The sequence below is a fragment of the Hipposideros armiger genome, unplaced genomic scaffold (assembly GCF_001890085.2).
Source record: "Hipposideros armiger isolate ML-2016 unplaced genomic scaffold, ASM189008v1 scaffold_5, whole genome shotgun sequence".
In the NCBI taxonomy this organism is placed as follows: Eukaryota; Metazoa; Chordata; class Mammalia; order Chiroptera; family Hipposideridae; genus Hipposideros; species Hipposideros armiger.
Window position 1 is genome coordinate 2,376,175 of NW_017731355.1, and position 13,681 is coordinate 2,389,855.

A 13,681-nucleotide genomic window follows, 5' to 3' on the forward strand; every position below is an offset into this window, starting at 1 on the left:
ATCGCGCCACTTGGCCGGCCCGCCATTGTATCTTTTAAAAGATCTGACGTTGTGCTCAATTTCTTGTTCTTTTAAGGCTAAGTCCCCATGTTCTTGACCCAACTCACATGCACCTTTGATAGGCAAAAAGATGCATTAAAATATCTAAAATATGGCCTAGAAAAGCTGTCTTTCAGAAAAAAGTTACTATACTCAGATCAACTAAAAAGATATCTTCCCATGTCTCATGATGAATCTCCCAACCCTTTCTTCTGTGTCATTAAATAATTATTGTTAGACTAGTGTTCCAAACCCTGTTTTTTTCTCATGCTACTTTCCTAAAAATTTATCATTCCTGCCTATATTCATCTGCAAAATGAGCATTATCCATCATATTGGTCATGTTCAGAAGTTTTATAACTCTGAGAACTACATACTTTTTGTTTTCATCAAGTCCCTTTTCAAGTGTTGGCCCACATACACTAAAACCTTGTCCTTGTGACTCTTTCTTCTCCCCACCCCACTTGCAAAGCTTGCAGTCATACTCACCTTCGGTCTAAAGTCTACCAGTCCTTCCAAGAGTCCTAGATATGTAGAGAGGTTAATGTTTCAATTTCTCTTGTCTCTAAACTTCTATTACACTTAATAACACATAGTCAGAACTTAATTCATCTTTGTCTCAGTATATCTCCACTGGCAGATCTTAAATTACTTTAGAGCAAGGATCTCAATTATATGTAATTACAATAATGTAATATTTCTGTATCTTTCTTAGTACTTTGCACAATTCTGGGTTTAGTAAGTACTTGTGAATTACTCACTGGTTACTTTTTATTGTTTTAAAAATAGAATGTGATCTAAAAATAAATTATGATGTAATGCTGTACATAGCCCTAGAATATATGGCCTAGAGAATGAAATATTCTGTAGTCCTAAAATATTGTATTTACATTATTTATGTAAATAACCCAAGAAAAACTCATTTGTGATAGCTAAAGTATTTTTGTCAATGAACCTGTTTTAAGTAAATGTTGATGCTTGTATTTACTTATCAAAAAGAATGATGATCAAATAAGTTTTTAATTATAAAGACTTACACATTAACACTGTTGCTACTCACCCTGTAGAAAGAGGAATTTTAAATTTCTCAGTCTGTTTAGTTGTAGCTGAATTAAATTACTAATTCCATTGTAGCCCAAATGAAGAACTTCTAAACTGTGCATTATTGGAGGCAAATTTTCATTGCTCATTGTATCTCTGAAACACAGATGTAAGTTTGATCCCATAAACTTAATTTCAAACCAGCTATATCATAAAAAGCAGTCTGGTATGTACTTACTATAAATTTAAGTTGAAAAAAGAAAAAGAATAAATTTACTAATATATCAGAATTAAACTGTACTATGTCTATTGATATCTAATAATCATTTTTATTCTTTAAAATATTTTTATATGATAAAGAACAAAAGTACAGAAAGTTACTTAAAATGAAAAGCAAGAGTGAGTGCAATCAGCCAAGAAAAAGAAAAAAATGCATCTAGACTGGAAAGGAATTAAGTAAAATTGTCTTTATTCTTGGATGACAGGATTTTGTATTTAGAAAATCCTAAGCAATCCACCAAAAAACTACTATTGCACTAATGAATGTGTTTAGCAAGATCACAGGGTAAAAGATTAATATAAAAAATCATTTTAATTTCTATATATTAGCAATAAACAGAATGAAATTAAGAATTCTTCTCATAACAGTAAAAAAAAAGAATAAAATACTTTAGAAAAAATTTAACAAAAGAAGTGCAAATTGTATACACAGAAAATTACAAAACATTGCTGAGATAAATTACAGATTTACTTAAGTGGAGAAGAAATATTTCATGTTCATGAATTAGAAGACTCAGTATTACTAAGATGGTAGTTCTTCCCAAATTGATCAATAGATTCATTGCAATTTCTATCAAACGCTCATCAGGACCTTTCCTCCCCCCAGAAAATAGCCATCTTAGCCTAACAATTGTAAGGAAATGCAAAGACTATCCAAACAATCTTTAAAAAGAACAAGGTCAGACGGCTTACAATCCCTGATTTCAAAACTTATTATAATAGGCATATGAAAAGCTGCTCAACAGCATTAGTCATAAGGGAAATGCAAATTAAAACAACAGTGAGATACCACTTCAAAACCTCTAGCTAGAGTGGCGGTAATAAAAAAGACAGACAATAACAAGTGTTGGTGAGGAAGTGGAGAAATTAAAACCCTTATAAAGTATTGTTGGTAATGCAAAAATGGTACAACCACTTTGGAAAATAGTTTGGCAGTTTCTTAAAAAGTTAGACATTAAGTTTCCATATGACCCAGCAATTTCACTCCTAGATATCTACCCAAGAGAAATAAAAACATAAGTGCACACAAATATTCTACACAAAGTCTATAGTAGCATGACTCATACTGGCCCCAAAGTGGAAACAATCCAATGTCCATCAGCTGGTGAATGGATAAACATAATCTGACATATCCATACAATGGAATACCCAACACATTTAGCAATAAAAAGGAATGAACTACTAATACAGGCTATAACATGGGTGAACCTCAAACACATTATGCTAAATGTAAGAAGTCAGATGCAAAGGCCATATATTATATGGTTCCATTTATACGAAATGTCTAGAAAACACAACTCTGTAGAAAGGGGATTAGTGATTTCCTGGAGTTAGAGGTAGGAAAAGGAACGGAGTGCAAATGGATAAGAAGGATCTTTTTGGAGTGTGATGGAAATGTTCTAAAACTGTATTGTGGTGATGCATAGTTCTCTAAATTTAGTAAAAATTAGACACTTAAATGGGTGACTATAGTATGTAAACTGTACTTCAATAAAGCTGTTAAAAACAAATATGAATAGTCCCCACTATAAAGGATGTGTATAAATGGAATGTCCATAGCAGCTTTAATCAAAACAGCCTGAAACTGGCCAAATGTTCATCAACGACAAATGGATAAACAACTTGTCATATCATCTATATAATGGAATACTACTCAGCAACAAAATGAAATGAATTACTGCACTTGCAACAACATGGATGAATCTAAAAAGAATTATGCTAAGTGAAAGAAGCCAGACACAAAAGACTACTTACTATTATACATAATTCTAATCATATAAAATTCTAGAAAAAGGCAAAATTTATAGTGTAGAAAGCAGATCAGTGGTTGTTGCCAGGGGCCAGGGTGTGGGGGTAGGTGACTGTAAAGTGATGTAGGGAAAGTTTTTGAGATGGCAATAGTTTGTACCTTGATTGTGGTAATGGTTCCATGATGAATACATTTATCAAGATGCATTAAACTGTCACTTAAATTGGTGAGATTTATTTTATGTAAATTATATAGTTCAGTAAAGGTAACAAAAACACAAGGAATGCTCTTCATTGGGAAGACTGTAATGAAAGTATTCTGACTTGGAGATAACACGTATCTGTTTGCGTTCTACCAAAAACATGTAGGAAGATGGGAGGAATGCCCTCATCTTCTTCAGAAAGTATCTTTTCCATTGCTATGTTATATAACCGGGTAAATAATTTAGAAACAAAAACAAAAGTTAAAAGAAACCTAAGCTCATGCTCCTAAATTAGGGGTTCTTTTGTGGGGTGATGAAAATGTTCTGGAATTAGATGGCCATACGGTTGCACAACTTTGTGAACATACTATTGTAAAATAATCATGGAATTGTGCATCGAGGGTGAATGTGATAGTGAGTTGTATCTCAAAAAAAAAACAAGGTCATTAAACATACAAGATTTTTCTTTTTTTTTTTCCATTTTTTACGATATGGGTATGAAATGGAGGAAGCAGGGGAAAAGCAATGACAAAGGAGTCTTTTCAGCATCTTTTTATTTGGGATGTTTATTTTGGCATGTAGCTATAAAGTAAGTATTAAAATAAGCTAAATGTATATTACAGCTATCACTAATGTGATTAAATGCTTTTTAAATTCCCAACCAGAATTATTTATAATTGTAAAAAAAAAAGAATAGTACCTGTTTATTTTTGAAGTTCCTTGCTGTCCATAGCCACTTGAAGGCACTTTCTGATAGAGGAGCTGTCTGTTGGTCAAGTGGGTCTGAGGCTTTAGTCTGGGCGTGATTGATTCAATGTGATTATAATTGAGGCATAAGACCTACAGAAAGGATAGTTTATTAATCAGACATTAAAATATGAATGCTGCTATCCATACATCTTTGGTTTGAGATTAACATCTTAAAAATTATTAACATGTTTGGACCATACAATATCATTTAATTATATCGGTGTTAAAAATGACTAATTTTTACATCACAAATTATCTGGGTTGGGCTTTAAATGTGTTATTATCTGACATGCTGGGAAATGACCACATTTCAAACAAAATAATGGAGACTCTAGAAAGCTCAATTTTCTTGATCTGCACCTGACTTCTCCAAGCCTGATTTAGATGAAATCACCCTTTAGTTGGAGAGATCATTATTTCCCTGTGTTTAAAAGGCCTTAGTAGGTGGCTCAGTCAAAGCTATAGGGCAGGGGGCAATGAAGCTGCTTTCAGAACCGCGGTGTCCTCCAACTTCATACCATACCCACTAACTATAGAGGCAGCCTTTTACCCCATCTCCTACTGCAGAGTAAGATTTACTGCTTATAAGACAACCACATAAAACTGAGGTCAACCAAAATAACTTTGGAAGGGAATACTTTGTCTTGCTTGGCAAAAACAAAAAAAACTTGAGGAATAATTTCTCTTCTTGAAAACACGAAAATACATTTTAATCCAAAGTACAGACAATTACAGCTTGCGTTGAAAACTTTGAAAGAAAATTTGTGACTCACCTTCACATTAGGCAGATAGATTAATCCACTGAATGAGGTGAGATTATTGTTCTGTAGATTCACATTACACACATTTTTAAATTGGTCAACTGGAATCAAATCCACAGTTCTGAATTTAGACAAAGGAAACACAGTTATAATTTTAATAGGAAAATTATATAGGTGAATAGCCTAGTACAATTTTAAAAAATCTCATCTGACAAATGCTATGAAAACAAACTGCCGTAATGTAAAATGTGTGGGTCAAATGATCAGATAAGTAACATATTTGGGGAGGGGAGGAGTGTACACGATGTAAGAAAATGACATAGAATGTGATTGCTTTAAAAAACATGTTTATTACCACATAAAAATAGCATAATCATAAAAGAAACTTTAAAAATAAACATCTCTAATTTCTTTATAAATTCACATGTTTATGAAACCATAGTGAAATTGATACGGTAAATCATAAGAATTTCAGGTTGTAAACTGTAGAGGATACGTGTGAAATAAGTTATTTATGAAATACCAGGAATGGGTTAGGAAAGGGAAAGAAAAGAAGAAAGCAGGTAAGGTCTCTGAAAACAGTTTTCCGTGGGACCTCCAGAAAACTTTTATGGCATTCCACCTTGTAAGGGTGTTTTGGTAATTAAACAGAATGCTTGGTTCCTAGTCCATAGCTTTACAACTGTTCCACCTTCCTTTGAGCCACGCCCTAACCTTGCCCTAGCCACTTCTTCAAATTCGAAACCCCAAAGTTACAATTACAACATACTTTTATCTAGTTATAAGTAATTTATTCAACATATTTTCATTAGTATTTCCTAAGTGCAGACAATTAATGTGTTTGGAAGGCTACAGCAAATATGAAAAGACGCTGTCGCTGCCCCAAGAAGTGGGATCCAGAAAAACTAAAATGAAAAAGAAAAATTGTTATAATAGAGTTAGGTGTAACCGGTATTCTAGGGAAAAAAATATTTGGGGAAATCACAAATGGCTTCACAGGGTAGAAAGATCTTAAAATGAGAGTTGGAGACTCTATAGGCATTTGTTAGGCAAAATAGAAAAGAAAGCGCTTTAGGTGGTGGAACAGGCGTAAGCATAGGCAGAAACATGAAACAACATCTTGTGATTGAGATTAAGGAACTAGGATATTTTAGAATTTCTGGAGAATAAAGAGTTATAGGACAGTAAGGGTAAGGATTACAAGAAATAAAAATAGGTAATTAAAGGGTTTTCTCTGCCATACAAAGGGACATTAAATTTTATTATGTAGACAATGGAAAGCCACTAAACAATTTTGACAAGGGAAGAGATTTGGTAAAACTGGCATCTTAGAAGGCAGTATGAATGATAAATAGACTTGGCAGGGAAGGTTATAGAAGACAAAACCCAAAAAGATCATCGAAAAAGTTTCTAAAATAGTTCATTTCCCAACCTAAGCCAATGGCAGTGACTATGGAAAGAGCGGGTGGGGTAATTATGAGACATACTTAAGACACAGACTCTGTAGAACATGGTGATTAATTAAAAGTGGAGGACAAAAGAGGCAAAGAGACAGTTCCTAGATTTCTGGCTTGGGCAACAACAGGTGGATTTTTTTCTAGATGCTATTTAGAGAGCAACTGAATATTCAAGTGAGGAGCCTAGATTTGGGCTAAATATGGGGATCATCATCATAAACATGTGGCTAGAGATGTCTGCCTGTGAAGAGTGTAAAATAAGAACAAGAGAGGAGAGGAAAAGTTTTCTTAACCGGGAGGACAGTGATGGCATCCATGAGAATAGCATCAGAGGGATGATGGCAGTGGAACCCAGACTGTACTGATTAGAGCAGTGTGAGTAGCAAAATTTAAAAGCTGGGTTATAAAAGAATAGAGAAATACAAAGTCTTAGAAAGAGATTGATGACATTTTAACCATAGTGTGAGATAATAAAAATTATTCAAATATTTCAAAGGGTGGTAAAGTTAGCATGACATTCTAAAGCAGGGTAGATAATTTTCTGAATTATTGGTTATATTTGGATAAGATGTATACATTATAAACCTTAGAAAAATGATAGTAAATACATGTTTAATTATAATGTCAAAAAAGCATATAATAAAATAATTGTACCTGATGGATGATGAAGTCCAATTCAGTTCTTGCATTTGGGTGAAGTCTGAATGTCCTTGTCGCTCTGCAATCATGTCTGAAGTAAGTCTGCCACCAAACAAATCTTTTGCACTCTCAGTCTCTGGTGGTTCCTATAGATGAGAACATTTAGAAAGTGATGTCCTTTCTTACATGACTAAATGGCATTAATTCTTTGATTCCAGGTCAGGATGGAGTGGATGCATTGCTCCCTATTCTTTCTACTAAGCACAACTAAAAGCCCTGCTCATTATATAGAAAATAAACATAAGGAGCCTGGAAGGTACAGAGAAGAAGGCAGATCAGTTAGCGACCTTGGGACCTGAGGAATGACACTGTGGTGAGTTCCCTGATTGTTATTGTGATTTATAAGAAGATATGTATGTTTTATCTTCATCCAATACTTCTGGTCTGGCCATATAATCAGAAAGGAGAGCAATGGAAGCCTGGCCTACTAAAGGGATGCCCATACGGGGCACAGCCCTATGAGGGGTGCATTAAAGTAGGACATGTTGATGCCCATTGGAACTGCCTTCTGGGTTTGGAAGGTGATTGGAATCAACAAGCAGATGCCCCCAATATGCTTAGTTAATGTGGCCACCTGAGTCTATGAAATGAGTAAGTGGATAATGGGGGTCTACAGCAATGCAGAGATGGGCTGAATTTAGACATATTCTTCCTGCACCCTCTGAGGCACAAAATACCAGTAAGGCTGTTCTGTCAGCCAGCAAAAGACACAGAGACTGCAGGTGGCCAAGGGGCAGATTTCTGTGTGTGTGTGTGTGTGTGTGTGTGGGAAGGCACTGAACATAGCTGGCAAGTCAGACTGATGTTAGTAGCACTGGGGGGTTACAAATGGGTCTTGACAGGAATAGATACTGACTCTTGACTGGGTTTTGCTTGCCTAGTAGTAAAAGCAAATGCTCAGAGCACTATAGAAGAAATGGAACAGAAGATATTGGAACAATTTTGACAGCTGACTGTTATTTCTTCAGACCAAGGAACACACTTGACACCCATAATGTCCAACCATATGCAGAGAGATATCCTCCTCAGGGTAACAGTTTGATAGAGAAATGGAATAGGCAATGAAAGCACTGGCTGTCTAACAGGGGGAGATGAGAGCATGACGGACTGGCTTCCCTGCCTTCATGAGCGTGCTCACACACTCAATGTGAGCATGAGTGAGCCTAAAGGTGTGTCCCTACTGGACAGATTTTTCTGTTTTTCTGGTGGATCTGGGGAAGAGGGGCTGGGGAAGGATGCTGGTATGACTGCAGTTCTTGCCATGGGAGGATGATGCTGGTATAACCACTACACTTTTTTTCCTTCTTCTTCCCCATATCACCTCAACTTTTCTTTCCTACTTGATGCTGTGGTCCCAAGACCATAGCTGCAACTACAAGTGCTGGAAACAGGGATGATTCCTAAGCAATGAAACTATGACTGTGTTTTAAAACCTTATGTCAGAATTCCTGATGGGGTGGGTTTTGCCTTTACCCTAACCTGGCACAATTGTGGTTAACAGTGAGTGTAGCTGTATTGCTGGGTGACAAAAATAGCCCACTCGTTCTACACCTATATAGCCTTACCCTGTTTGAACCGGAGTGGACTGAGGGGCAGGTACTTGCTAGATTAGTACTGCTATCTGCAGTCTAGACCAGCACAGAGGTGGAACCCATTATCCCTTCCACAGGTGGAAAAGTTTGGGTATAAAATGAGAGGAGAGATAGTAGTATAGGTAAAGCAACTAGCAAATAGATTATATAATGAGGAAAATTCAATATTATATTAACATCTCAAAAGAGGCTCAGAGCAAGGGATGATATTGTCTCTTAACTCAATTATATCAGATGCCTGAAAGGGTGAAGCTATGTTTTCTGAGATCACTCTTGCTCTTGGAACCTGACAAGGTCTCCAGTGCAGAACTGCAAATCTGAGTGGCCTCACCTGGGAGATATTTTCATATAATTACAGACTGGATAATGACTGAATGGGATAGTAGTAATATGCTAGTATATTTTTAATATTATCATTTTGCTGTAAAGGATCTGTCTTCAAAGACCAGAAGGTGGACTGTGATATTGTGATTTATAATAAGAAATACATATTTGGTCTTCATCCACTGTTCATAGCACATGGCTCCTAAAACCTTTTGATTTCCTATATAAAAGCCATAGGGGCATCTTTTGTCATATTTGGTCTTTCATCATAGGTTTCTGAAATAGATCCAGAACCATAATGGTGAAAAGAGTGTCTTATTATTCATAACAAGCTCTTTTAAACCATATCTAAATTTATGTTAACGAGGTGACTTTTGGAAAGTCTGGAAGGATGGGGGCTGGTTTCCAGAGGAACCAACCATCATTAGAGGGTTGGAATTTTCAGTCCCACCCCCTGACCTCCAGGGAAGGGAGAAAGGCTAGAGGTTGAATCAGCCATCAATGGCCAATGATTTAATCAATCATGCCTACATAGTGAAGCCTCCATCAAAACCCCAAAGAGAGGGGTTCAGAGAGCTTCTGGGTCGGTGAACACATGGAGGTGCTGGGAGACCTGTATGCTCAGAGAGCATGAAAGCTCTGTGCCCCTTTCTATGCCTTGCCCTCTGTGTCTCTTTTATTTGGGTGTTCCTGAGTAATAGCCTTCTATAATAAGCCAGTAATCTAGTAAGTAAATGTTTTCCTGACTTCTGTGAACTGCTCTAGCAAATTAATCAAACCTAAGAAGGTGGTCATGGGAACCTCCTATTTATAGCCAGTTAGAAGCACAGGTGACAACTTGCGATAGTCCTCTGAAGTGGGGGTGGGGGCAGTATTGTGGGACTGAGCACTTAGCCTGTGGGACCTGATGCTATCTCTAGGTAGGTAATGTCAGAATTCAGTTGAATTCTAGGATACCCAACTGGCTCCAGAGAATTGCTTGATGTCTGGAAAACCCACACATTTGGTGTCAGAAGTGTTGTGAGTGTGGTAGTAGTGTAAGAGTAAAGGAAACACACAGAAGTGGGTGTTTCCTTTAGACCTTTTTTTTTTTTTTGCCTGATATATGCTGAAGTAGGTGCTAGAGAATTCAGAAACCCCAAAATACCAATAAGAGAAAACAAACAACAACAACAAAAATCCATAAAAAAGCTTACTCTTTTAGTCAAGAGACTAGAAAACGGGAAGCCTAACAAGTAGAAAACTTTTAGACAATAATGGGTTTACTTTAGCCAAACACCGTGGAATACATTGCAGCCCTACTTTTACCTGTAAAAGCAAAATGGACGCATAGGCTTCTATCCTTGCCCAGCTGTAACAAGGCACGACCCCCCCCCCACACACACACACACACACTGAATCGGGAGCCTGGATCTTTATCCTGTCCCAGCAGTAATGTACCCATCAAAGAAGTGTTACTAGAGAACACATGGGGAACATGTTCTACTTCCACCTGGTAACAATGATCTGTCTGTTATTAATGGTGAACTTCCGGCTTTCCTAGTCAGGATGAGTCAGTGGAGGCCTATGGGGAATGTGAGCTCCTACCATAGCCTAGCAATTGAAGCATACACCTCCAGATTGTTAACAGAGGCCAAGTGGGGGAGCTTGGACTACTATTCCCCACCTGACAGCAACAAAGTGGTGCCCCATCTCCTTACTGGTGCAATGTCATGGGAAGCTTGCTAAAATAGAAGATTTAAATAAGATCCATACAGTCTCTGACGTAATACCCCAAATTTCCAGAATATAAAAGAAAGATCGAGCATAACAAGAATCAGGAAGACCTCAACTTGAATGTGAAAAGGCAAACAACGAACATCAACACTTAAATGACACATGTTATAATTATCTGACAAGGATTAGAACATGTGTTAAAAAGAAGCCATCACAAAAATGATTCAATGAGTAATTGTGAACATGCTTGAAATAAATGAAAATATAGAAACTCTCAGCAAAGAAATAAAAACTGGCAGCAAAGGAATAGAAGATATAAGGAAAAAACAAGTGGAAATTTTAGAATTGAAAAATGTTATAACCAAATAAACACAATGGATGGACTCAACAGCAGAATAGAGAGAATAGAGGAAAGAGTCAGGGAGCTTGAACATAGAACAACAGATATCACTCAACCTGAACAAAATAGAGAAAACAGACTTAAAAAAATGAGCTTCACCTTACCAAGATAGACCACATCCTGAATATGTGGGACCCTAACAAAAGATTTAACATGAATATCATAGGATTCCTAGAATGGGAGAAGTAGAATGGAACTGAAAAAGTAATGGAAGAAATAATAGCTGAAGTTTCCCCAAATTTGTCAAAAGTCATAAATTTACAGATTCAAGAAGACAAGCAAACCCCTAAAGAGCAAAACACCTCAAAATCCATGTCAAGACACATAATCATAATCATAATCCATTTTCTAAAAACTAAAGACAGAAAAAAAATCTTGAAAGCAGTGAGAAATGAAATCTTACCTATAAGAGGAAAACAATTTGAATTACAGCAGCTTTCTCATTAGAAACCACAGAAACAAGAGAACGCTGTGGTTCTCATTCATGGAATGTTGTGCCACATTCTTTTGGTTTCCAAGATTTCTCATCAGAAACCATGGGAAAGAATTGTCAACCCGGAATCCTATATCCAGAGAAAATATCACTCAGAAAATGAAGGGGAAGTTAAAACATTCCTAGATGAAGGAAACTCAGCAAATTTGTCAACAGCAGACCTACCCTAAAAGAACAGCTAAAAGAAGTTCCTGAAACAAACAAACAAACAAGGAAAAAAGGAGGCAGGGATCTTGGAATACCAGAAAAGAAGAAAGCATGCTAGAAAGACATAAGTACAGTAGATTTCCCTTTTCTCCTTGCGTTTTCTAAATTATATTTGATCAGTTGAAGCAAAAAAGTATAATATTGTCTGATGTGGTTCTCAATACATAGAGAGGAATATTTAAGGTAACTATAAACAGTAGAGGAGAAATAGACTTAAAAGCAAGTGAGGTTTCTAATATTTCACTCAAGCTGATAAAAATGTTAACACGAGTAGGCTATAAGTTATGTATATATAATGTAATACCTAGAGCAACCAGTAAAATAAGAAACCTACATAAAAAGATATACTAAAAAAATAAAATTCTATAAAATGTTGAAGTAGTTCACAGGAAGCTTTCTCTTTCAGAGAAATAAAAAAGAAGAAGAAAGTAGAGGAAACAAACAGAAAACAAAAAATAAAATGGCAGACTTAAGCACTAACATGTCAATAATTACCTGAAATGGAAGTGATCTACACTTACCATTTAAAAGATAGAAACTGGCAGTGGAGAAAAGAACATGATCCAATTGTATGCTGTCAACAAGAAACTCATTTCAAATATAAAGATATATACAGGTTGAAAGTAGAAGGATGGCAAAAGATATACTACACAAATATTAATCGAAAGAAAGCAGGAGTGGCTATATTAATATCTGATAAAATAGGCTTTGATACAAAGGAAGTTACCAGGGACAGAGAGGGAAATTACATACCAGTGAAAGGGTCAATCTACCAAGAAGATACAACAATCCTAAAGTTGTACGCACCAAACAACAGTGCTGCAAAGTAAATGAAGCGACAGTCTCCAGTTATTCTATTAAACAATAATGTACAATAGGTGTTGTTGTGAAGGTATTTTGCAAGTCTAATTAAAGCTCCTAATTTGGTGAATTTCAATAGGGAGCTCATCTTGGATGAACTGGGTGGACCTGATTCAAGCAACTGAGGCCTTAAAAGCAGAGCTGAGACTTCCCTGAAAGATAAAAGGAATCTACCTACAGATAGTAGCTTTGGACAATGACCATGAGTTCCAGCCTGTCCCTAATCTCCTCCTGATGGTCTGTCCAATGGATTTCAGACTTGCTTAGGCAGCCCCAGCAAATTGTTAAGTATTCCGTGTAACAAACCTCTTACACACACACACACATGCACGCATGCATGCATGCACACACACACGCGCGCGCACACACACACACACACCTCATACTAGTTACATTTTTTCTGGTTGAATCCTGAATGACACAATTTTAGAATAAGTTTTAAAAATACATTAATTCAGCTAAAGGAATACCATTGCTTTTGCATTTTTCATAATCATAAAAATAAACATTTGGTTAGTGTCCTTCTAAATCAGTGCTTGGCAATGTTTTCCTGTACTTTTCTTGTAAAAATGATGTTTTAAAAATAGAAGTATGTAAAAAGAGGGGATAAAATGAAAACACAACTGCCCAGACTGCTCTCTGGGTCTTCATAGTCTGTGTGTTCCCTTGGTTCCCACTCCAAAGAAGGCAGTGTGATTCTGTGTCCATAGAGCCTGGACAGGGAGCGAGGCTCAGCCGTCCAGGCTTTACCATTAGAGTCATAGCAGTTGGAATAAGTCATAAATTCTCTGGAGTTCTTTGTGCTCATCCATAAATAAAGGATTTGGACTATCTCATTTCTAAAGTCCATGTCCATTTACATCTCAAACACTCTAGGATTATATTGCGCTCCTATCTCCCTCTGCAGCTACTTTTTTTCTGGCTTCCTCTTTACATTTCCTGTTAAAGCTTCACTTAGATTTACATTCTCTACTTTCCTTAGACAATTGTACATAAGCTTTTGGTTTTAACTATCAACTTTCTTCAGATTACTTCCAAATCTAAACAAATGCAAATTAAATCTCCATATTTAAATTTGTATTTTTAACTGCCTACATAACAACTTCAGTC

The 13,681-nt window shown here is 36.3% G+C and overlaps 1 protein-coding gene across 1 annotated transcript in view; it reads right to left on the reverse strand.

Annotated features, from left to right (window-relative positions):
• LRRC9 (leucine rich repeat containing 9) overlaps positions 1-13,681 on the reverse strand; it is a 121,084-nt gene that overhangs the window by 21,891 nt on the left and 85,512 nt on the right. Inside the window, exons 16-19 of the mRNA XM_019646037.1 lie at positions 6,934-7,064; positions 4,835-4,943; positions 4,012-4,151; positions 1,100-1,236 (exon numbers count right to left, since the gene is read on the reverse strand). Of these exons, the coding sequence (XP_019501582.1) occupies positions 1,100-1,236; positions 4,012-4,151; positions 4,835-4,943; positions 6,934-7,064 (517 nt within the window). The remainder of the gene's footprint in view (positions 1-1,099; positions 1,237-4,011; positions 4,152-4,834; positions 4,944-6,933; positions 7,065-13,681) is intronic.